The 25,069-nt window shown below is 36.0% G+C and overlaps 6 protein-coding genes across 6 annotated transcripts; 4 read left to right on the plus strand and 2 right to left on the minus strand.

The window, feature by feature from the left end:
- The first annotated feature begins 319 nt into the window (after positions 1–319).
- LOC105971732 (putative zinc finger A20 and AN1 domain-containing stress-associated protein 8) lies at positions 320–1,244 on the plus strand. The gene has a single exon (XM_012996602.2). It carries the CDS (start codon positions 572–574, stop codon positions 1,109–1,111), a length of 540 nt encoding a protein of 179 aa, XP_012852056.2. The 5' UTR covers positions 320–571; the 3' UTR covers positions 1,112–1,244.
- Positions 1,245–2,675: 1,431 nt separating this feature from the next.
- Positions 2,676–3,407, plus strand: LOC105971880 (zinc finger A20 and AN1 domain-containing stress-associated protein 5). Its single transcript, XM_012996803.2, has one exon. The coding sequence runs from the start codon at positions 2,728–2,730 to the stop codon at positions 3,247–3,249; it is 522 nt and encodes a 173-aa protein (XP_012852257.2). The 5' UTR covers positions 2,676–2,727; the 3' UTR covers positions 3,250–3,407.
- Positions 3,408–5,603: 2,196 nt separating this feature from the next.
- LOC105971879 (protein PSK SIMULATOR 3) lies at positions 5,604–7,714 on the minus strand. Its single transcript, XM_012996802.2, has one exon. The coding sequence runs from the start codon at positions 7,297–7,299 to the stop codon at positions 5,866–5,868; it is 1,434 nt and encodes a 477-aa protein (XP_012852256.2). The 5' UTR covers positions 7,300–7,714; the 3' UTR covers positions 5,604–5,865.
- A 6,511-nt stretch (positions 7,715–14,225) lies between these two features.
- On the minus strand, positions 14,226–17,168 carry LOC105971890 (ATP-dependent Clp protease ATP-binding subunit CLPT1, chloroplastic). The gene is made up of 6 exons (XM_012996811.2): positions 16,716–17,168; positions 16,590–16,625; positions 16,363–16,472; positions 15,946–16,125; positions 14,556–14,683; positions 14,226–14,451 (listed from the first exon to the last, which is right to left on the minus strand). The coding sequence occupies exons 1-6, from the start codon at positions 16,931–16,933 to the stop codon at positions 14,419–14,421; spliced, it is 705 nt and encodes a 234-aa protein (XP_012852265.2). The 5' UTR covers positions 16,934–17,168; the 3' UTR covers positions 14,226–14,418.
- A 600-nt stretch (positions 17,169–17,768) lies between these two features.
- On the plus strand, positions 17,769–21,648 carry YLS7 (trichome birefringence-like protein (DUF828)). Its single transcript, XM_012996787.2, has 4 exons — positions 17,769–18,232; positions 18,490–19,298; positions 19,821–20,095; positions 20,640–21,648. The coding sequence occupies exons 2-4, from the start codon at positions 18,731–18,733 to the stop codon at positions 21,441–21,443; spliced, it is 1,647 nt and encodes a 548-aa protein (XP_012852241.2). The 5' UTR covers positions 17,769–18,232; positions 18,490–18,730; the 3' UTR covers positions 21,444–21,648.
- A 607-nt stretch (positions 21,649–22,255) lies between these two features.
- Positions 22,256–24,467, plus strand: LOC105971728 (putative pectinesterase/pectinesterase inhibitor 24). The gene is made up of 2 exons (XM_012996597.2): positions 22,256–23,372; positions 23,585–24,467. The coding sequence occupies exons 1-2, from the start codon at positions 22,343–22,345 to the stop codon at positions 24,262–24,264; spliced, it is 1,710 nt and encodes a 569-aa protein (XP_012852051.2). The 5' UTR covers positions 22,256–22,342; the 3' UTR covers positions 24,265–24,467.
- The last annotated feature ends 602 nt before the right edge of the window (positions 24,468–25,069 follow it).

Genomic DNA, 25,069 nt, shown 5'->3' on the forward strand with positions numbered 1-25,069 from the left:
GATAATTACAGCCACCCCCCTCCTTTTAAATATTTTTACGTAAAATTTATGTAGTTCGGTTATTTACCGAACCAAATCGTATATTTAGTTCGGTAAACGGTATGAAATGCTGGCGTACCGAAATTTTGGTTCGGTTTTATCGAATTAACATCCCTAAATTTACCTCTTGAGGGGTCTTTTCGTAAGATAATACATAGTTGAGGGGGGTGGTTGTAATACCCAAACACGAGGAGGTTTTTTGTAATTTCACCATAGCTCAGGGGTTGGCCGTAATTTGCCCTTTTTATAATTGTTATTGCACATTATTTAAATAATAATTCTTTTTTACTAGTTTTATGGAAAGAAATAATAAGTGTCCAGATAAGCAGTATTCTGTTGCTACTCAAACTTAGAGTCCAAGAAAGACTTCAGAGATTCATATTATTTCCTTTACCAAATCTAAATCAAATTCCCCTAATTCTATATAATAAACAGATTTCAAGCCGTAGAAGAACAATTACGATTACTTATCCAAAAAAAGAAAAAAGAAGAACAATTACGATTTAGGATCATCACCTACAGCACAAGTCTAATGGATTCGTCTTCTTCTTCTACTGATAACGGCGGCGGCAGGCACCGGCCGGAGGAAGAGAGCTCCCTCTGCGCCCGCGGCTGCGGATTCTTCGGCACGGCGGAGAATCGCGGCCTCTGCTCCAAGTGCTACTCCGACGAACTCAAAGAGAAGATTGCCAAATCGGAGCCGTCAATAATCGGCACGAGCCAGCAGGACTCCTCCGTTCTTCCCGCCGCCGCCGATCAATACAAATTCCCGACGGAACTCGAAATCGAAAAATTGATCGATGCTTTGAAGGCAACAACGATTCCAGAAACCGACGGCGGCGGCAAACCCTCGGTCTCCGCCCCCCCTCCAGTCGCGAAGAACAGATGCGAATCGTGCAGGAAGAAAGTTGGATTATTAGGGTTTGTGTGCCGGTGTGGGGGCACGTTCTGTGGGGCCCACAGGTACCCGGAGGCGCATCCCTGCCGGTTAAATTTCAAGGAAACCGGAAAAATTACGATCGAGAAGGAAAATCCGGTTTGCAAAGCTGACAAGATTTCAGATAGGGTTTGATCGTTACAGTTTTTTTTTTCTTTTTCTTTTTAATAAATAAATTTAGGACTATCGATTTTTTTTTAGCTAATTTCGAATTCTTCATTGACAATGCAAGATTGTTAATATTACTATATTTTTTTTTCTATTCAATCCATCAGCTTTGATATGCCTATACTATTTAATTTATGAAATAGTTTGGATAATTAAATAAAAAAAAAATTCTTCATTGGTTTCTTCTGAACTTAGCATAGGTTATTTATTTATTTTGTGTAAATTGAAAATTGCGTGTATGCATGCATGCACCTCAATGAATGGTACTCTACTGACTACTAAAGAGCTGTATTATTAAAATGTTTACCCCCTTGAAACTAAATCAATAGAAATATTTTAATTTAGGTCCACAATTAAACCCTACTATTTGCAATTAATTTTGAAGGGATGACTAAAATGAAATAGAAAATACAATTTTATCCTTGAGATAATGATTTAATTTTGTTAAAGAATAGACTTTATAGACAATTCACATGTAATATAAGAATTTAACAAAATTGATACAAAATCCAAACAAGGCCTTAGGCCAACATGTATTAATTATTGTTTGCGACAATTTTGATTAGATTGTCAACATTTTATACTTTTATAATTAACTTGTCACAATTACTCCCAATGTAACAAAGTAAACCAATGAATCCAAAGCAAATATATGGAAATAAGTCCCAAAACCTTCAATAAACAAGTTTTGTAAAAAAGAAAAAACAATGTTGCGATTATACAAACAACCTCGTTTGCATGCTATTATTAGTTTAGATTGGCTAAATAGCATAAGATAGTAAGATATATGGTTGTAGAATTAACATTACTCAAGTCCGCTACTAAATATTACTATATCATGTAATTAGTAAAATTCCTTTGTCCTACGATTAATTTTGTAGCGGATGATTGAAATAGAAGATTACAATTTTATCCTCAGATATGGTCAATTTACGAAAAAATCTCTCTTGTTTGGATAATTACATCTACCCCTTCAACTATGATTTTTTATTACACTTACACCCTCATGGTGTCAAATTCAACATAATCAACTAGATTTCGTGAAATGTGCTCTAGTTTGTACTCGTTTTGAGTACAAATACAGTTTCTGATGCACCACAATCTGATATATGCAAGCCAAAAAACACATATTATGATCATCTTGCTTCAAAATGTGGAGTTCGAATGGGATAAAACGGGTACAAAAGTAATAATATTTCATATAATCTCGAAGATTCCACTAAATTTGAAACCGAAAGGGTGAACATGTAAGAAGATTTATAGTTAAAGAAGTGATTATTATTACCCAAATAAAAGGAGGGTTTCGTAATTTGACCATAACTCAGGGGTGGCTATTAAATTATTTTTTTTATAAACAATTCACATATGGTAACAAGATCTAACAAATTTAAGCATAGAATAGAAGTAGAATTCTATTACTACAAGGACTAAAACGCGTGTCCAATAATTCACCGATTAGAATTCCCTTTTCCAATTCTATTACAAACCCTCCCCACTATATATATACGACCCACCCCCCACCCCCCCCCCCATAAACAGAGCCATCACCCCCAAAAACAAAATTCAAAAAGCATAAGAAGCTAATGGATTCCTCTTCTTCTTCTACCGATAACGGCGGCAGCCACCACCACACGCACGAACAGAATCCACTCTGCGCCGCCGGCTGCGGCTTCTTCGGCACGGCGGAGAATCGCGGCCTCTGCTCCAAGTGCTACTCCGACGAACTCAAAAGGAAGATAGCGAAATCAGAACCGGCCGCAATAATCGGCAAGGTCGAACCGCAAAACGAGATCGACAGCAATCCGTTGGAACTCGAAATCGAAAAATTGATCGATGCTTTGAAGGCAACAACGATTCCAGAAACCGACGGCGGCGACAAACCCTCGGTCTCCGCCCCCCCTCCGGCCGTGAAGAACAGATGCGAATCGTGCAGGAAGAAAGTTGGATTGTTAGGGTTTGCGTGCCGGTGTGGGGGTACGTTCTGTGGGGTCCACAGGTACCCGGAGGCACATCCTTGCCGGTTTAATTTCAAGGAAGCCGGAAAGATTGCAATCGAGAAGGAAAATCCGGTTTGCAAAGCTGATAAGATCGGAGATAGGATTTGATGAATCCTCGATTTATTTTTTCTTTTTTATTTAGAATTATTTGATTTCTTTTACCTGGTTTTAATTTCTTCGTTGATACTGTATATATTGTTACTTTTAGTTGATCAATTTATATTTTTTTACCCCAAAATATAAATTAATACACGATAAATTAATAATCTCGTTTACATAATAAAATTTTCCGGTCTCAACTCGGGGATAATATGTTAAATTAATAATTCGATAAATTTATAAGATAATATACATTCGAATATTTTAAGAAGCCCCATAAAAATAATTCTTAAATTACACGGTATAGTACATATTTTATAGATTTATGAAGAATTTAAGAATTAAAATAATTCTTAAATTACATGGTATAGTACATATTTTATAGATTTATGAAGAATTTAAGAATTTAATTGTCGTTTATAACTTTCGGTATAGTTTTCTCATAACTCAACGTAAAATCGTTTTATACTATTTCTACTTTAAGAGCTTCCGTTCGTGCAACGGACTCTATAGTGCATTGAACTAATGGTACGATGAATAATATACTCGTAAACAAATGTATATATTGAAAATAATAATAAAAGTAATTTCATAAGTTAATAAGTTATTAATTAATTTATAAATTGATAATTATTAATTTATCGATAAGTTAATATTTCGCTAAATTAATGAAATTTTGATGGTTCCACCTGTATTAATTTACAGAGATTTAATTGTATATATTATTTTAATTTTATGATAAATTACATCCGCCCCCTGAGATAAGGTCTATTTACGAAAACCCCCCTAATATTTTCATAATTACATTTATCCCTTCAATTTGTAGATTTCTTGTATTCAAACCCTTTTATATGGGTGAATGTAAGAAATTTACAAACTACAGAGACTGAATGCAATATTCACACACCTTTATCAAACTTGTTGTGGCGAGATGTAGGGACATTTTATGTGTTTAAATTCTAACCGCGTTATCGTTTACCGTGGGCTTTCGACGGTGAGAAAGACAACGGACGGAAATAGCAACGACGTTGAGTTAATGGGCTAGTACCAAATTTCGTCTGCAAACAAGTTGGGCCGGGCTTCTCTGTATTCTCCGAGGCCATGTCATTTTCCAGATCCAACTGAAATAGCTCATAATTTTGTACTCTTTCATAATTACCAACACAATTAATGATGAATATATAACTAAAACATAATTCAGATATATTTGAATGTACTTATATAACATGAGGCATAAACTGAAATTAAAACTGATAACACAATGCCAACCAAATCTATCAAATGGGGCCAATAATATCACTTGATGTCAAATTGTCACCTAACAAAGAATATATGAATCAACTTATAGGTGAGGAGAAAGAATAGGTAAATTGTTGAAGGTAAATGGTCAATTACTGAAAATTTCGATTTTTTTTCTTTTTTTTTTTTTTTTATGATTGATACTGAAAGAATCAGTGGCCCCAAATTCGTATTTAAACAATTTAAATCATAGAGGTTATGTGAGATGTGATAACACTCTAAATGTAGCGGAATGAATGAAAAGAAACATATAATTTAATATCCACAAGTAAATATTTAGGGATTGTCTTCACGGGCGAAAATCTTATATAAACATTATTGCAAGAATGCACAATAAATGAAGTAAACAATCTTCCTTATTATGAAGGTATCTACCGTAGATCATTCATACAGTCAAATTTAACTTCTCAACTCAAAGTAACAGATCTCTAGACATACAAATTATGTAAGTACTAAAATTAAATACTTACAGAGAAGCACTAATTCACAATTAATAATTGTTTAATTGATGATCTAATTTAGATTTTAGAAATGTTAATACATGTGGACTAATTCACCCACTACTTTCAAATACTTTGTCAATGAAAAATCAAAAGGCAATTCTTAACCTCTTCTAAAATTTTCAAAATTCGTGATTAAGAAGTGCTTAAAAGAAATAAAACTTTTTTACTTTTTTTTTTTTAAAAAAAATATTTAATTGTTATAGAAATCATGTGAAGAGCCATTGATTTCATGCGCACATGCATGTTTGGCTGGCCACCATCAAACCCTGGAAAGATGAGCCCTTAATTCATAAATTACTCATATCTCATCAATTAAATAAATAAAACCTAATCTACACCCAAAATTGAATAATTCCAAAGGCCCACTACCAATCATAAACACAGCTGCAATCTGACGTTTTTTTATTCTTGGATAATTTATTTAATAAATAAAAAAATTAAAAATTAAAAGAATCTCCACAAGATATCAAACCAAGTGTCTGTTGAGATCTGGATTCAACTGTTTAACACGTCTAATGACATAATTAATGCATGGCCAAGAAAAAAAAAAAAGATAATTAGTTGATAATTAATATATTTTAGCTTCAAGAATAGATTATTGTTCAAAGCATTTACAGCAATAAAAATATATTACAATATACAGATCAGGGGTTAGAAGGAAAGCTATCCTCACAGATCTGGTAAAAACAAGTGGTAGGTAGGTAGATACAAAAATCCCTTTTTTAATTTTGTATTTTGATCAAGAACCAAAATCAAGAAACCTGGTTTTCAATTGGAAAAAGAACACACAAAGGAGTTGTGATCATCATCATCAGAAACTTAATTAACTAGCTATAGGATCGTGTACCGAACCGATCATGTACCCGCCGTTGAAGTTGCTGCACCGAAAAATCGCCTTGGCGTTCATCTCACGCTCGAACCTCCAAATGTAGTTCAACCCCACGAGCAGCTCGGTTATGGCGGCTTCCGTCTTTTCTTGATTAGCGAAATAGAGCGTTTGCAGCAAGACGACGTTGGTTTTCGGCACTAGATTCTGGTGCTCGAAGCTCCGTTCGCTCTGCCATTTGATCATGTTGTGGGCTAGCGGCGAAAGCCACCCTAAAATTTTCTGCAGTGCTTCCCTCCACTCATTAGCAAGGATCGGATCGGTGGCGGAAAATCCCACACCTTTCAGACGAGCCCTTAGTGCGAAACGAATACTATTAGGCAGCATTGAGTAAAGATCGTCTCTTGCGTCGACACCGACTAGTTGCGGCGATCTTATCATTTTTTCCATGACTATAATGAGATTCGAATAATGGAGAGCAAGTGCCGCCGCGCCTAAGGTGGTGGGCGGCGGTTTTAGAATCTTGGAGTTCGATTCGAAAAACCCGACAAGATTCGGGGGCGTTTTCGTCGTTAACGGACCGGATACGAACGTGTTGGGATTTTCGGATGGATATACTAAAGCCGAGGCCGAAAGACTACGAGGCAAGGATACTATTGGATTGAATCCGTGGCCGACTCCGAAAACAAGCTTGATCCTTGCAAGAATGGCGAAAACGGATCTGGCTAGTAAGGATGTGACTGTGTCGAAGCTTCGGCACCATAAAGACTTGTCCTTTAAGTACTTCACTTCTTGTCTGAGCCATAGAATCTTCTGCTGCAGCTCCATGATTTTCTTCTCTTTGATTGAGGTGTCGTTGTCTTTACTACTACTGCTACTGCTCTGCAATGATTTCTTCAGACCGTTTTCCAGCACCAGAAGCTCGTCCATTTCTCTGTGCAGAGTGGCGGTTATTGTAATAAACTGATCCAGCTTCTTGATTTTGGACTCCATTTCTTTGGAATTCAGAAGCCAGTTGTTCGGATCACGGCCCGAGTTCGCGAACTCCTCGAACGAAAGATCGAAGCTTCTGAGAGACGAGTCCTCGCATTTTTTGCTGATGCGGGAGATGGATTTGGCGACCAGCCTCAGATTCTCGACCAACTCCGCGCAGGCCAGGCCGATCAGGAAGGCGTCGTCGTTTGAGACAATTTTACGAACACCTTCCAGGCATATCGATTCGCCCCGGAGGCGAGCCACGCTCTTGTCCGACAGAGACTCCCACAAGTGGAGGAGCTTCGACATGAGGCCGGCGATCTCGAACGCCACGACGCCGACGCTGGACTTCTTGATCGCGAGCGGCTTCTTCGGCGGCGCGGCGGCGGCGCGTGACGAATCGAAGCTGTGGGTGATCGTCTTCTTCACCTTGAGCAACCATGTTTCGAGAACCATGGTTTGCTTACTACTTATTGTGTGACTAATGTGATCGATTATTTCAAGAAGAAAGAGAAAAATAGGGAAATTGAATTTATAGAAGTGATGAAGAGAAGGAATTAAGAAATGGAGAGAAATAATTGAGAGGAGTGGAGGTGCGCAGAAAGATAAGATAATGGAGAGAAGAATTAAGTTTTTAGTGTAAAGCTATCATGGGATGTTTGAAAAGGAAACCACCCATTAACAAATTAATAGTGTACTACTCTCTCTCTGCCTAATAAGATCAAGAAATAGAGAGAGAAAGAAAGAAAGATGAGAGAGAGAGAGATTGTATATAATGTGAAATTTGACAATTTGCCCACATGCAACACTGTATTTTCAAGAATTCTGGAATTCCACTTGCTATAATATATGCAGATCAAGACATTCACCATAAAACAATTAATTTTGTTCTTAAATTTTATTTATTTATTTCAAGTTGGAAGTTTCTATATTCTTAGTACTAATTTCTAGTACAAGCACATTATTTCACTTGGGATATAACTTTTTCGTGTATTTTATGTTACATTCACATTATTTCACTTGGGATATAACTTTTTCGTGTATTTTATGTTACATTCGATGAATTTAGTCTGATAATTAACATTCGGTGCATATGTTACGCACACATATGTGTGTGTATCTGATATGTTTCATTCGGTGTAGTATATATTTGAAGACAATTTTTTATGTTAGAATAATTATTAATATTGAGAATTAATAAGAATTAAGAACTAGATCATGATAATTGATATTTGCAGAGGGATATTAGAAAAGAAGGAAAAAAAATCATCATGAAAATGTGCATGTTGACTGAGGTTTGACCAAATGATGGATTAGCAAAGATCAAGCTTAAACTAGAAAATTCTTGGTGTTACTTTTTTATTAGCAAAAATCTCCTACAATTTAAGTATTTAATTAAAAATATAGAAATATTTTAAAGAATTTGGACTTCATAGTATATGCGTATAGAATTTTTTGAAGGAACAGTAAACACTAAACAATATTGTTGCTCTGTTTTGTCGGTAAATAAATGAGCATCTATTCTGCATTTTTCAGATCTTGATATATGTGAAAGACTGAATAATAATAATAATAATAATAATAATAATAATAATAATAATAATAATAATAATAATAATAATAATAATAATAATAATAATAATAATAATAATAATAATAATAATAATAATAATAATAATAATAATAATAATAATAATAATAATAATAATAATAATAATAATAATAATAATAATAATAATAATAATAATAATAATAATAATAATAATAATAATAATAATAATAATAATAATAATAATAATAATAATAATAATAATAATAATAATAATAATAAAATACCAATAATTCCAACTGCCAGCAAAAATAATTCATACGAAAAAAGGTACAGGTTCAAATGATGAAAGTACCAAAATATTGTTGGGGTTAGGTTAAGGATTAAAAATGTACTATTATTGTTGGATCGGTTTAATAATATAGAGTGAAAACACGCAGCGGAATAACTCAAAAATAGAGAGGAGGAGTAGTGGAGAGGAGATAAAATTCTATTACTCACTCAATCAACACAAATATATAAACTCACTCAAAAACTCTCTTTTGATTCTCTCTAAAATACTTCTTCTTGTTTTTTGACTTGCTACAAATGAAAAACCACATAGACTATTTATAGGATTTTCCTAGTATGTATCTAAACAAATACATGAACACATAATTAATAATATTCTTCCTCCATAGCATTATACATGAATCTCTCCAAAAGACACATTCATGTATTCTTCCACATTCATGAATTCTAGAACCTTCAATACTTTGAACTTGATTAATGAATCTAGCTTATTCATTTCCAACACGCCCCCCTAAGCTTGATTCACGCATTCCAAGTTGTCTCCTCAACTTCTCGAACGATTCTCTCTTGAGTGGTTTGGTGAAGATATCGGCAATTTGATCTTCGGACTTCACGAACTTCACTTGAACTTCTTTCTTTGCAATGCACTCTCGGATGAAATGATATCGAGTATCAATGTGTTTGCTTCGATCATGAAACACTGGATTTTTCGCTAGTGCAATCGCTGATTTGTTATCGACAAAAACTTGTGTCGAATCTTCTTGAGCAAAATTGAGCTCCTTTAATACGCTCCTTAGCCATATTGCATGACATACACTCGATGTCGCTGCCACATATTCAGCTTCACAAGTTGATAGAGTAACTATCGGTTGCTTCTTCGATACCCAAGTGAATGCTGAATCTCCAAAGTAGAATACAAAACCACTTGTACTCTTTCGATCATCGGGATTTCCGGCCCAATCGCTGTCGCTATATCCGGCTAGCTTCAAATCTCCATTTGTTGGGTAGAACATACCCAAATTAGTAGTTCCTTTGATGTAGCGGAGTATCCTCTTTGCTACTTTGAAATGGTACTCCTTTGGATCTTCCATGTATCGGCTAACAAGACCTACTGCAAATAGAATATCGGGTCTTGTGCATGTAAGATACCTCAAACTTCCAACCAAGCTTTTGAATAAGGTTGGATCAACGGGCTCTCCTTCAATGTGCTTCGACAGTTTCTCTCCAATGTCAATTGGAGTGCTGATTTCCTTGCATTTCTCCATTTTGAATTTCTTTAGCACATCTTTTGCATAGCCTTCTTGTGAGATGAAAATGCCATCATCTTGTTGCTTCACTTCAATGCCAAGATAATAAGACATCAACCCAATGTCTGTCATCTCGAACTCCTTGGCCATCTCCTTTTTGAACTCATCAAACAATTTCACATTGTTCCCTGTAAATATTAAATCATCAACATACAAGCACACAATTAGCATATCACCTTTATCGACCTTCATATATAGCGCATGCTCATGTGGACATTTTTTGAATCCCTTCTCCAAAAAATATTGATCAATGCGGCTGTTCCACGCCCTTGGTGCTTGCTTTAACCCATAAAGTGATTTTTTCAATTTTAGCACTTTATTTTCTTGACCACGAACCAAGTAACCTTCGGGTTGGTCAACGTACACCTCTTCTTCAAGCACTCCATTTAGAAATGCTGATTTCACATCCATTTGATAGATGTTCCACTTCTTTTGAGCTGCTAATGAGATTAACAATCTAATGGTCTCCAATCGAGCAACGGGAGCAAAGACTTCGTCATAGTCAATTCCCGCCTTTTGCTTGTACCCTTTGACAACAAGCCTCGCCTTGTATCTTTCCACCTCGCCTTTGGAATTCTTTTTCACCTTGTAAACCCATTTGACTCCGATAGGTTTATGCCCCGATGGTAAAGAAGTGAGCTCCCAAGTATCATTTTTCTTGATAGCTTCAATCTCTTCATTCATGGCCTTTCTCCACTTCTTGCTTTTCGATGCCTCCTCAAAGTTGATAGGCTCCGTATCAACAAACAAACAGAATAAGTTTGGATTCTGATTGAGTTGATCATAAATCTCATGTAGAGACCTTGTCTTTCGAGGTCCTTCACTACTCGAACTTTCACCCTCGGAAGAAGATGCAGGTGATGATGGTGGAGTTACTTCATCTACGGGCTCCTCTTCAACTTCCTTAGTTGCTGCCTCAAACGGGTAGAATGTGTAATGCTCCATCGATCATAGTTCTCTTTTGCAAGCTTTTGAAATGGGAAAGCTCCATTTGTGGTTGCCATCGATCTTTTCTATTAAGACGTGGCTCTGATGCCACTTTGTTGGATCGGTTTAATAATATAGAGTGAAAACACGCAGCGGAATAACTCAAAAATAGAGAGGAGGAGTAGTGGAGAGGAGATAAAATTCTATTACTCACTCAATCAACACAAATATATAAACTCACTCAAAAACTCTCTTTTGATTCTCTCTAAAATACTTCTTCTTGTTTTTTGACTTGCTACAAATGAAAAACCACATAGACTATTTATAGGATTTTCCTAGTATGTATCTAAACAAATACATGAACACATAATTAATAATATTCTTCCTCCATAGCATTATACATGAATCTCTCCAAAAGACACATTCATGTATTCTTCCACATTCATGAATTCTAGAACCTTCAATACTTTGAACTTGATTAATGAATCTAGCTTATTCATTTCCAACAATTATAAAGTATAAAGATATTATCAAAAAAAAAAAAAAAAGTATAAAGATGGGAATGAATTAAATACTAATCCCAATCTCGTAAATTTAATAAATTTGCATTTTCACCCTTCAATTTTGTATTAATTACACATTTGGTCCCCCATGTTCACAAAAGAAACATATTTGGTCACTTATGTTTCAATAATCTAGAATTTTTGGTCATTTTCGTCAGTTAAGGTAGAGATGTGAACACGCTTGATTCTGTTAGTACTAACGAAAAATTGATGAAAAATGACTAAAAGTTTTGAATTTTTAAACATGGGGACAAAATGTTTTTTTTGTTAACATTGAGGGACCAAATGAAAATATGTGCAAACTTGAGGGATAAAAACTGTACGTTGACCCGTAAATTCAACCAAGTAAAATACACATCAAAACATTTTTATTATAGCAAAGACTCTAACCACTTGAACCAAGCATTAGTAATTACATTGAATAACGATCATTGTAGATTTACATTTACACATAATCCAATATATAAAAATTTGATTAAAACGAATTAGGGATGAACAATGCAATACATTGCACTAGAGAAATGATTATTTAATGATTATTAGTAGTTTAAGAATTGTGAAGAAGATAATAAGAAAGAGTGATTTAAGATTTGATCAAGATATTATAATGCTAAATAAATAGGCGCAAGCAGCGGGATTTGTATGAGAAGATGCAACAGTTTTGGGAAAAAAGAAGCCTGCCTTTTAGGGTTTATTATTAATTAATTAATAATTAAACAAAGGGATTAATAAATTAAACCTTTGTGTTTTAACGAGATACTTATTTGTCGTTTTCCTGGATGGTCAAATCTTCAAATTTTGAACCAATAAAATTTGGTCGAGCAGCTTTTTTGGATTTACAAATTCTCCACGATTTTCATTTTTCACAAATCACACGCATTTATCATGTTAATTAATTGTTTAGGTATTATTGCTTATTGCATTTGTTTTCTAAAAATAGAATGTTTGGTAGATGATTAGAGTTTCATTATTTTACTTAATCTTTTTTTTTTTTTTTTTTGATTGACACTCGTTTTGACTTTTGACTATTTCATTTGCCAAAAATCAAAATGATTATATCATATCATTCTAATACCTCTTTCATTTTCCGCAGTGATATTATTATATTTAATAAAATGGTCAATAAGGTTTTAATTTGGTGTTATAATAATATAATATACATGTCTAACAAAAGTAAAGCAATTTGCTAAACATTATTTACCACTAATATCATTTCAAATTAGGATCGTCGGATTTTGATTTCCTAAAAGTCTTCTATCATTTTCAGACAAAATTATCCCGTTTCTTTCACCCCATTCCATCCGCTCTTTTTCTCTTATATTCAGATTCAACCATATTTTCGATACACCACCATCGTCTTCCTCACCGTCAAACTTGAATGTTCAGCACAGACGCAAACCCAATTAAAGGGCTATAAGAACTTTAAACAGTACCAAAATCCAATTAGATGATCTTTACCAAGTATTTTATACGAACCTTGTCAATATATCTATACATGTGATTTGTTATAGCATATCATACTTGTTTTGACCATTAGAAAAAAAGAAATCAAAACAAGGCATAAAAAGATAAGAAAGAAAAACATCCGATTGATGATGACCTTAGTTTGGTATGACGTGACACCATATATATATATATATATATATAATATATATATATATATATATATATATATATATATATATATATATATATATATATATATATATATATATATATATATATATATATATATATATATTTACCAATATTGAACAAATTAATAGTGTCCCCAATCAAGAACTTCTATTACACAATAGTCTAGACCACAAAATAATATTATTACTTTACATAATATGTTATAATGCATGCATCATCCGTGTATCTATCCATCTATTATGTATTTTGTTTGACAAAATAATAATAATAGTGGTAATGGAAGACAAAAAGAAACAATAAGCGCGTAACAACATAAAAATTTAAATCATAAAACGCGAGCCTTCTTTTCAAGTCAAATTCGCAATCAATTTGTCTTTGGGCTTCTCTCTCTCTCTCTCTCTCTCTCTCTCTTATCCTACACTCATTTTGCTTGCTTTTATTTCTCTTCGTGGGAATCTTTGGGATCCCACTTCTAAAGACTAAAGAGTACCACTACAAGATGGTTTATCTTCATTTTAAATAAATAAAATCGACCTTATGGCTAATATAATTTCGATTGACTTTTTTTTTTGTCAGAATTAAATCGACCGAAAGTTGGTACCTAGTCACTACTACTAGAATAGAGATCCAGAATCATGTGTGATAAGCTTCATTTAACGAACTGTTGGCAAGATGATTCAAACCTGAGTCAATTGACACAGACTCACTTGCTCCAACCGCTAAATAATCCTTTAAGCGACCAGCAAAGCCATTTAAATAGTAAAAAGTAGAGCACTGAGGTGCAAATAACAACATTAAACATTAAAAAAAAAAATTAAGATCCAATAAATAATATTAATATAATTAGAATGGCGTGGTGGTTGTTCATGGGCCTCTATTATGTAACTAATGAGAAAGGGAGTTAGTGTTTGTGCCTTGCTTTTGGTAGACATTCCACAAAAGTAATGGTCCCGATTTAAGACAAATACTTACAAACATGTATGAACATAAAACATGACGCATTAACCCCAACCCCACTGACCCAATTCGATTAACCCTGACTGAGCACGTGCATCATCATTGTTATATATATATATATATCACCCTAATTATTTGAACACCCGCACGTGCGTGCACCACCACACCACAATATTTATTCATTAATTAATCAATAGTAAATTAATCTCTTTAAAAGAATATTATCAAAAACTTCTTCAAGTGTGTAAAAAACATACCAATGTAAATAAACATAAGAAGGTGAGTGCTCTTGAAGATGGCCACCGAAAAGATTGCGAGATTTTCAGACTCGACCGAAAGCAATTTATCTGAAGCTGAAAATTACATCCTTATCCATCTGCGTGTATGCAAAATTGAACGAGGATAAGCAAAGGGAAACTAATAAGTGTTTATTGAGTTATTACTGTAATAAAGTTGACGAATTATTAAAATATAGCTTACGTTTTTGGCTAATTCTTCGGCCTTTTCGTCATCAAAGCCAAAAGAAGCCATTATCTTATGCCCCGCAGACTCCTTCTGTGACCAAATTCCAAGAACCAAATGCGCGCTTGTTATTTCGCCACTGTCACCTGCGTTTTTTAATTGATTCAATAACAAAATAAACCGCTGGCAAAACAGCACAATTTGCATGGAAGAAAACTTATATTCGTAAGTAAAATTTTTTGGGATTTGATTATAATTTTATGAATCAATCAGATCGAGGCTAGGATCGCCATAGCATAAGCATATAATCAACAAGATAAGTACTTCTGGCACAAAGATGTAATGATTCACAAACCAAGCCACTGGCAAATATACAGACATATGTTCCTCAAACAAACAAACAAACAGAAAGAATGATATGATGACACCTTTTTAACAGCTCTTCAGTAAGTATATAATAGGGCCGTAAAGGTTCGTAACCGATAAAAGCTGCACACTCTGAAAAACTTTTAACTTCAAAATTACCGTATCGTAACACCTAATCATAAAGCAAGATAATGCAATCAAATACTTTTCCAACTATTTTCCATCTTCTATGACATCCTAATCAGCCCTCCTTTACTTAAAGAGTTACCCACCCAACAAGCTTATCACATCATTCTTCGTCTCAGAACTTTTGAAGTTACTTAGGCTGAAAAATCAGCCACAGCGATACAAGAATGAAAGGGAAAGATATTACGATGAAATCACTTCCTGAAAACAGTCGCACAACACCTTATTCGATGATTCTCGATTTACTTCCTGAAGTTAATGAATAACATGGTCCGTTTCCAGTTTCTTCTTCATTTCCTATAATAGGACGGGGGAAAGAAATATGGTTTCTATTTTGTTTTCATCAATTTAGGTCATTAAGTTCTAATGAACTATCGTCTATCGTTTACTGTTGACCTTGGCTCAACAGCATCTTAACTTTAATCAAGCTAAGTTATACTAGTGGCAAACTTATGAGTGTAGTTCGTATTGCATCACAGTCCACAAGCTGAACTGAGCTTGAACAACGATCTTTTTGTAGTTTCGGATTTTCACTAAAAACTCCAAATGGAACACTGAATTACAAGAAACTAAGACTACGAGCCGCATTAATTTAAGAAACACAATTTAAATAGTGAATACAGTGATTTTTTTCTTATACAAGTTAGAGAATTTTTTTCTTTAAGTAGATAAAGTATCCGGTATTCCTACAACTCAAATATAAACATCACCAGGGATAACAATGGAATTCACGAATAAATCTACAATAAGAGTGATGAAAAAACGATATCACACAAGTTCGATAATCTGAAAGCTAAAACCTAAAATAATAAAAAGCAAATCAAACAGGATATATACATAAAATTATCGGAAGCACCTGATTTCAGCTTCTCTTCAACTGCCCAGTCGAGAGCCCTCTGAGCTGGTTCAGTCAAAGGTGGATGCTCAGGACTGAAAAAGTACATGTCGGATTTCCCTAACAAACTCACAATTTCATCCCGGACCTTAAAAAGTGTAATGCCGTTTTCCCTCAAAAATTTCGCTGCAAAACTGGTTCCTGCATAATCAGCAAAATCGAGATTCGTAACGTATACCAAGTCCATGAAATCGTGTTCTTAATTAGGTTCCCAAGCATTATTTCTTTTAACAGGGATTCAAAACAATTTGAATTCTATTTGGAAACAAGAAGGAGCTAACAACAAAATGTGACTTAGCAACGAAATTAGGGTTCGAATATACAACTAAACATTCAAATGAACCAGTAAGTTTATTGCATCCTTATATAATTGCAAACCTTCGACCAAAACGCCCATAAGCAGAGCCTCAGTCCCGGTACTCGGATACTTGAGCTTCCTCGCTTCCAACTCACCCATTGCAAACGACTTTATCGACCTAGCTGACCATCTATAAACACCATTATTCGAAAAATCTCAATAACAAAACCACAAAAAATACAAATATTCAGCTTATAGAATATAGATATTAAACCCCCAAAACAAAAATGGGGAAAATCAAACTTACTTAGGCATCTTATCAGGAGCAACCCCCTCTTTATTTCTGCAAAATCGAAAATTAAGCAAAATAACAAATCAAACACGCTGCAATTAAACAATTAAATTTAATTCCAGATAAGAAAGTGAATCGAACGTGGTAGGTAGACTGAACGAGATGGTGGCGACGGCGGAACTACGTCGTTTTGAAGCAATCTGATTGAAACTCAAGGGTTGAACGGATAACTTCGTGCCCATGAAAGAAGTAGAAGGATTGAAACTCAAAACCAGCTCAAATGGTTTCCTCCAAGACTGATTCGTGGCCGAAGAAGACGGTGTAATTGGAAACACAGACAGCCCTTGAGCGGCGGCCATTGGAGAAGCGAATTTTCTCGAGAACTGCAACTGAATTTTTTTGCTGGGCAAGTTAAATTGCTCCCCAAATGCTAGAAATGGATGCGTGAGGTTTTGGGCATGGTACTTTGTGAACCTTCTTAGTTAATTAAACTGGAAATATGGATAGAAATCTATGGTGAAATTTTTTGCAGTCTCTCGTGTAGGGAGACGGGGCTTTTGTACTAAAGTCGTCAATCCAACAAAACGCGACAATGGAAGTTAGGTTAGTGGGCTCGTGGAGTTATTATTGGGTTTATGATGGTTTTGGGCCGGTCCGAGCCATAACGGGCCGGGTCGATTTCAATGGCCTGGAAATAAGTGTTGGAGCCCATCTTGTAGTGGTTCATTTTTCTTTGGATTACAATAGTGACGGTTGGCCTCTAATTTTTTTTATTTTTTTTTTTATAAATCACAATCACGAGAATAGTAAATAATTAAATAATTAAATAATTATTAGATGCAATTGATTTTTTTTTTAAATAATGAAGGATCCCGCAGCCAATTATATAGTTGGTATGAGTAAATCTACACTCTCGTGTAGTAGCTTGCTAAATAATACGAGAGACATAAGCTACATTAGGCTAATTATGTGTGACAAACGACCATTGGCTAAGGACTTCAAATTTGGATCAATTAAACCATATTAGGCTACTTATGTGTGACAAGCTCGACCTAACGACCGTTGACTATTCAAACTTTGATCAATTAAACCACATTATGCTAACTATGTGTAATAAGTTCAATCTAATGATCGTTGACTAAAATCTTCGAACTTTGGTCAATTGACACAAAATTATTTTCTCTAAATGTTAGGTCATTTCGTACGTAATGATGCAGTTGACTTTGAGCATGCGTATATATTTATAAGTGACGTTGAAGAAAATAATATAAATAATCTCAAATTTTAATAATATTTATTTTGATAGCAAATTACTAGATTAAAATAGCTTAGCATAAGGGCAAAAATGGCAAATCATTTAATCATCCCAAAAATTTCCCGAATCGATAGTGATTAGGTTCTCGATTCATAGCTTGGATCAAGTAACAGAATCTCCGTTTGTTAATTGTCGATACAATCATCATCTTCTCCAGATCCAAATCATTGCTTGTTTAATTTATTTCGTATTCCCCCAATTGATTCCTTTACTCTTCACCTCTTCAAGTTTCCTCAGCCACTGAAATTACATTGCTTTTTGCTCAACTACTGTATTTAATCATCAATTTCTGCTAATTGAGCGCGGAGTTTGGCATTTGATTTTACGTGATGCGGTTTTTTAGGTAAGAATTCTGAATATATATTGCTTGAATCCTGTTTTTGAGATTGGGGGAAGATTTTGAGATAATATTTCGAATGTGGCGGTGTGAACATTCGGTTTGAACTGATTAGTAATTTGGAATATTCATCAAATTTTTAATTTTTTCTAATCTGGCGGTGTGTTTTTGCCTTTTTTTTATTGATGTCAATTGTCAATTGTCATTTGATTTGATTTTTGTAGCTTGCTCATTGATTGTCATTTGTCTTGATTTTTGTTCAGAAGTTTTTGAAGGATCACAAATCATTATTGACGATTGATGATTGCATATTTGTAAGAGCAAGTTCCCAATTTCGAGGGCGGCTTCTGTGTGTTCACGAGCGCTCGTTTGTTGGAATTTACCCCGCTGCCGCCTCTCTGTTGGCGGAATGTTGTAGAATTGATAGTTATTTAAGTAATTTGATTATTGAGTCTTACATTTGGATATCGTAAAGGGAGTTGAATTTGAAGAAGAAGAAGAGCCATGAGTTCTGCTTCAACGAAAGAATTATCTAAAAATGCTTATCCGAAGACACTTTTGTCGATTGTTGCTTCAGTTGGAGGGCTAGCCATGTTTCTTCTACTCGCCTCAACTGTCTTGGTCTCGCAACCTATTGGTTCTACTGTTCGCGGATATTTTTATGGTGTCGACAGCTCAAATAAGATCGATTCAGATTCCTCCCTCAGACATTCAGTTCCTGAACCTAGTGACATTGTAGGAGAATCCAATTCAACTTTTTCGCCTGGTAATGAAAATGAAGTTATTTCTCAGAAAGGTGATACTAAATCTGCTGAATCTGACGGAAGTGATGGCAAGGGAACTTTGTTCGAAAAACACCGGCCTCCTCAATCTCAGGATAAGAATGATGTGTCAGATTTAGGACAAGTAGAATCTGAGAATTTGAACGATAAGTTTCTACATTCTAAGGAAACACGAGAAGAGGATGGCAATAAAAGTTCGTATTCCGATAATGCACAAACAGATTTAAAAGACGTTGTGGAGTCTTCTGCAGCTACCACCAGCTCGAGTCAAGCCAATGTTGCTGATTCAGGTAATGTATCTTCATCTCGTGAAATCTTCCTTCTAATCACAATGCTGTCTATTCCGATGTTTTTCCCCTTTATTCTAGTGTTTTTAAATGTTTTTCAGTCTTTGTGATGCTTTGTAATCTATGATTCAGCTGCTAATGAATTTTGCTTGGGTCAAATTGAGTGCCTTGTTGCTTTTCTGTTAATGTTTGTATTTTGTATATAGCCAAAACCAGATTGTTATTTTCTTAAACGATATGCAGTTCGTTGATATAGCCAATGATTAAGGCGATATATCTTACTAGAGGTGAAATAGTTGTGGAGTAATTATGAATGCTTATTCTCTATTTTTCTGCTCACACATTGGATAATGCGCAATTGCATGATGGCAATTCGCAGCTGTGGTTTTATTCATATTGGTATATAAAACTAAGTAATTCCATATCCTGAGTCGATAAAGAAAAAAAAAAGTGTTCATTGTGTATATGACATCATATCTCTTGTTTCATATTCTCGAGTAGTAATTTGTCCTCGTTGTTTTTCAGATTGTGATCTTTACCAAGGCAAATGGATTTTTGATCCAGCTGGACCATTGTATACGAATAATTCATGTCCAGTGCTCACTCAGATGCAGAACTGTCAAGGGAATGGAAGACCAGACAAAGATTACGAGAATTGGAGATGGAAACCGTCAGAGTGTGACCTACCTAGGTTTGATCCGAAGAAGTTCTTGGAGTTAATGAGAGGAAAAACATTAGCTTTCATTGGTGATTCAGTGGCAAGAAATCAGATGGAATCAATGCTCTGTATCCTGTGGCAGGTTAGGACAGATTCCCTTCTACTATCTAAATTCATCGCATATTCATTTAACATTCTTTTTTTCTTTCCTTCATTATGTCTATTTCTATAATGACGAAACCTTTTTGCGGCTCCACGAGGATCATTATTTGGGATTTGTTTTCTCTATTTCCATAACCGTCCTCTCTCTCTCTCTCTCTCTCTCACTCACCCACTGATTCATTCAGCCTTTCCATTATCGGAGTACATGACTAGTGCAGTCAAGAAAATTCTTAAACTCTTATCAATCATTATCCTTTATTGTATTTCTTTAATAGTACGAATCGCGTCAAATTGCACAGTAAAGAGTTCATTAAATGATGTTCTTAATATTGTGGAAAGAGTAAGATTGACATATTCATGAGTCTGCGCATACGGGGAAATACAACATAAGGGAACAAAAATACCTACCCCAAGATTGATCTCTGAAAAATATGAACATACGAATCAATAATAGAACATACGTTTTAATATCCTTCCATTTTCAAATAAAACGAGATTAACTTGTCATTCTTATACTCTCCCAGGTTGAGGTTCCCAAAAACCGAGGCAACAAAAAAATGCAACGCTACTATTTCCGATCCACCTCTACAATGATTATTCGAATATGGTCCTCCTGGCTTATCCATCAAACAACCGAACCATTCGATTTTGCTCCAGCTGGCGTAACTAAGCTCCATCTCGATGCACCCGACGAGGGGTTCATGCAATACATCACAGATTTTGATGTTATTGTCCTGTCTTCTGGCCACTGGTTCGCAAAGCAATCAGTGTACATATTGAACAACGAGATTGTAGGTGGGCAGCTTTGGTGGCCAGACAAATCCAAACAACAGAAGATCAACAATATCGAAGCTTTTGGAGTATCTGTCGAAACAATTCTCACTTCAATGGGCACACATCCAAACTACACCGGTCTCACAATCCTCCGAAGCTTTTCGCCAGATCACTACGAAGGTGGAGCATGGAACACTGGTGGATCGTGCACCGGAAAAGTCAGCCCCGCTTCGGAATTAGTCGAAAATGGATTTACCAATATCATGCACGAGAAACAGGTGAATGGTTTTAACAGTGCAGTGAAGAAAATGAATAATAAATCAAGAATGAAATTAATGGATATTACGGAAGCCTTTTCGTATAGGCATGATGGGCATCCGGGCCCTTATCGAAGCCCGGATCCTAATAAGATTACTAAGAGGGGCCCGGACGGTAAGCCCCCACCACAGGATTGCTTGCACTGGTGCATGCCTGGACCAGTCGATACATGGAATGAGCTGGTGTTTGATATTATACGAAGAGAATTCGACGACAGACAGAGAAATTCATCTTGAGATTACGTATCTACACGATTCTGTTCAGAATTCTTTGATAGAGATAAATATATATATTATTTTTTAATCTTTAGAGTACTTTGAATTAGAAAAGATAATGTAACTTATAGCTAAGGTGAGGCCTAGCTAGTTTGTTCTTGGACTCCTTTTATTAAGGAATATTAATGTGACTGTACCGTTTTGTAGTTATAAGCTTATTCTTTCATCCTCTGTGTTTATCTGGTTCTGAAGGATGCAAAAATAATGTAATATTAATATATATGTGACATATAATTTGATAAATACCAAATATATGTATGTACTGTCTGAAAATTGGGAAGAGAAAGGGAGAAATAACAGACTCAATCTCATCACCATTAGCAAAAGTACAATTAATCAGGTGTTGCTGTCATTAAAAAGACATTATAACCAACTTAACAAAACAATTAGTAAATCTAATTACCGACATAATCTTTCAGACTAATTCTGTTTTCTACGAGGTTGTTTTCTAACATAGACTACCTCAGATTGAATCTGGGTTTTCATTTTCCACTTTTTCAGACGTGGCCCCCTATATATAGAATAATTTGCAGTCAAACCATCAAAATAAAATTATTTGGGAATTGACTAATAATAATTTTTTAATTAGATTATCACAAATTGACATGAGCATCACTTGGAATTATAGTTAGGTGCGCCTTTCATATAATTCATATTTCTTCACCATGGTGCAATGGTGCCTCCCACGTTAACCCGCGTTTTTGCCCCAAATAATTAAAAAACAATTAAAGTCGCGTTTTCCTTCACACTAAAAGCGTCAACTATAAATATTCCTCCATATCTCACCATCTTCAATCATCCACTTGAAAATTAAAACCAAAAAAGAAAAAGAAAAAAAGAACACTGCAAATTAATTAACGATGGCCACCGTCAACTCCTACGGCAACGTCAACGAAACCGATCTCGAAAGGCTCGCCGCACGCAGCAAAACCCGCCGGAGATTCACCCTCATCGGAATATCCTCTATAGTCCTCGTCGCCGTCGTTGTCGCCACCGTGGTCGGAGTTACGCAGACCAACAAAGGCAGCAACAAATCCAAAGAAGAAACCAATTCGATTTCCACGTCGATCAAAGCGGTGTGCAACGTCACGCTTTATCCAGACTCATGCTACAACAGTCTTTCTCCGATGGTGAAATCCGGCAACGTCAAGATCCAGGACCTGTACAAGCTATCCGTACAGGTAGCCATTAGCGAGCTCACGGAGGTGTCCAAGAAATTCGACGCCGGAAAACTGAACATTACCGATGAAAAGACGGTTTTAGCCCTCCAGAGTTGCCAGGAGCTCTTCATACTGGCGCTCGACCATCTCAACAGCTCGATCACCATAAACGACATGAATTTGCTCGACGCGTTCGGTGATCTGAGAACGTGGCTGAGCTCCGCCGCCACGTACCAGGAGACTTGCATGGATGAGCTGGAGAGCATCTCGAGTGGCCTGACCAGTTTCGCCGGCGACAGTTTGAAGAACTCCATTGAGTACACGAGCAACAGCCTGGCCATCATCACCTCTGCCGGCGAGTCGATCGACGCGATGGGCAAAATCGGGAGGAGGCGCCGCCTGATGGGTTTCGGCGGCGGAGATTTCCCGGAGTGGGTTTCCGTGAAGGAGAGGCGGCTGCTGCAGACGCCGAGCGTGAAGGCGGACGCGGTGGTGGCGAAGGACGGAAGCGGGAAGTACAAGACGATAAAGGCGGCGCTGAAGGATGTTCCGGCGAAGAGTAAGAAGAGGTTTGTTATATACGTGAAGAAGGGAGTTTACGCAGAGAATGTGAGAGTGGAGAAGACGATGTGGAATGTCATGTTCGTCGGAGATGGCAAAGATGCCACCGTCGTCACCGGCAGCCTCAACGTTGTCGACGGAACCCCCACTTTTCAAACTGCTACTTTTGGTAAGTATTTTCCTTTTGTGCACATTAAAGTTTTTGGTTTGCATATTTGCCCAAATTCACAAGTTTCGTACTTTTAAACCCTTCTAACTTCTCACATACAAAACTAAAATGTGAATTGCAAAGGCATGTGATCAAATGTACAAAATCTATATTTTTTTAAGAAAAAATCAATTGACATTGATATATGTATATCTCGTGTCGAATCGAATCAGCTGTGTTTGGTCAAGGATTCATCGCACGCGACATGGGATTCCGCAACACGGCCGGTGCAGCCAAGCACCAGGCCGTTGCTCTAATGTCGAACGCAGATTTCTCGGTCTTCTACCGATGCAAGATGGACGCATTCCAAGACACACTCTACGTGCACGCCAACCGCCAATTCTACCGCGAGTGCGACATCTACGGCACGGTTGACTTCATATTCGGCAACTCGGCAGCCGTCCTCCAGAACTGCAACATCCTACCCAAGAAGCCAATGGCGGGCCAACAAATCACAATCACGGCCCAGGGCAAGGCTGACCCGAACCAAAACACCGGTATCTCGATCCAAAACTGCAACATTCGGCCAGGTGGCAACCTTGCCGGGGTCAACTCTTTCTTGGGCCGGCCGTGGAAGGATTACTCCACCACAATTGTATTCAATTCAGTGTTGGACCGTTTCATTGACCCAAAGGGCTGGCTCCCGTGGATTGGAACCTCAGCCCCGAAGACGATTTTTTATGCAGAGTATCAAAATACGGGTCTCGGAGCGGGGACCAAGAACCGGGTTAAGTGGGTGGGCTTGAAGCTCAATCTTGTTGCTAGCGAGGTTAAGAAGTTTACCGTTGGCCCGTTCACTAATGGGGACAAATGGATTCCAGCAACCGGCGTTCCATTCAAATCGGGCCTCTAAATTGAAAATTTTCGGCTTCGTTGCTTAATATATTATACGTACGACCCATTTTTGTCTTGGGTCGTTATATTTCTTTTCGTTTTTTCTCCTATCATTCATTATTTTGTTCTCGAAGAGTTCATTTTTTTCTAAATGTTCTATTGATTCTGAGTTTCGAAAGAATTCGGAGCTTGTATAAAAAAGTTATGATCAAACAATATTACGTAATTTATTCTATAGTAATTTCTTTTATACCACGGTTTAAATTTGAATTAATCTCACAAATTAAGAAACATGAAGGTTGAGTAACTTGAATCAACCCAATTGGAGTTATGATAAAAAAAAAATTATTTGCAGTAATACTATTGTCTACTTACACTAGAGTATAGTTTACACCCATGATCTAAATTAAATATCAAAAACTACAAAATACAATAGTAGTATATTTTTTTTAGAACTTATCTATATTATTTTAGGCAACACGATTAATTCAATACGATTTTGGACAATGATTCAATCGAAAATCAGAAATTGTAATACGTACACAAAAATGTATGTAATTTAACCGGTTTTAAAAAGCAATATTTTGAGTAACTGCAAACATATTTTGTACAACAAAGTTTTTGTCTTAATGAAAAACCTATAAGTATTAACATGGTCTTACAACACACGCACTAAAAAATGATCGAACCCCAACATCTCAAATGCCACTGTGGAAGAAACTCAAATACCGCGTAGACTATATATCGTATGAACTGAGTTATAATGAGTTACTCTTGCTTTCTTAGACAATAAAATTACGGTTAACACTAAATTTCAATGTTGA

The sequence above is a fragment of the Erythranthe guttata genome, chromosome 6, assembly GCF_056151865.1.
Source record: "Erythranthe guttata isolate IM_541 chromosome 6, IM_541, whole genome shotgun sequence".
In the NCBI taxonomy this organism is placed as follows: domain Eukaryota; kingdom Viridiplantae; phylum Streptophyta; class Magnoliopsida; order Lamiales; family Phrymaceae; genus Erythranthe; species Erythranthe guttata.

What these genes read in the sequence shown, in the direction of transcription:
- LOC105971732 (XM_012996602.2), top strand. Translation starts at nt 572, where the DNA reads ATGGATTCGTCTTCTTCTTCTACTGATAACGGCGGCGGCAGGCACCGG.
- LOC105971880 (XM_012996803.2), top strand. Translation starts at nt 2,728, where the DNA reads ATGGATTCCTCTTCTTCTTCTACCGATAACGGCGGCAGCCACCACCAC.
- LOC105971879 (XM_012996802.2), bottom strand. Translation starts at nt 7,299, where the DNA reads ATGGTTCTCGAAACATGGTTGCTCAAGGTGAAGAAGACGATCACCCAC.
- LOC105971890 (XM_012996811.2), bottom strand. Translation starts at nt 16,933, where the DNA reads ATGGCCGCCGCTCAAGGGCTGTCTGTGTTTCCAATTACACCGTCTTCT. An exon ending in GCTCCTGATAAGATGCCTAA is followed by an intron (nt 16,473 to 16,589) that starts GTAAGTTTGATT and finishes TGGTGTTTATAG; the next exon opens with ATGGTCAGCTAGGTCGATAA. An exon ending in CCGAAGAATTAGCCAAAAAC is followed by an intron (nt 14,452 to 14,555) that starts GTAAGCTATATT and finishes GCATACACGCAG; the next exon opens with ATGGATAAGGATGTAATTTT.
- YLS7 (XM_012996787.2), top strand. Translation starts at nt 18,731, where the DNA reads ATGAGTTCTGCTTCAACGAAAGAATTATCTAAAAATGCTTATCCGAAG. An exon ending in AGCCAATGTTGCTGATTCAG is followed by an intron (nt 19,299 to 19,820) that starts GTAATGTATCTT and finishes GTTGTTTTTCAG; the next exon opens with ATTGTGATCTTTACCAAGGC. An exon ending in TGCTCTGTATCCTGTGGCAG is followed by an intron (nt 20,096 to 20,639) that starts GTTAGGACAGAT and finishes ATACTCTCCCAG; the next exon opens with GTTGAGGTTCCCAAAAACCG.
- LOC105971728 (XM_012996597.2), top strand. Translation starts at nt 22,343, where the DNA reads ATGGCCACCGTCAACTCCTACGGCAACGTCAACGAAACCGATCTCGAA. An exon ending in TTTTCAAACTGCTACTTTTG is followed by an intron (nt 23,373 to 23,584) that starts GTAAGTATTTTC and finishes GAATCGAATCAG; the next exon opens with CTGTGTTTGGTCAAGGATTC.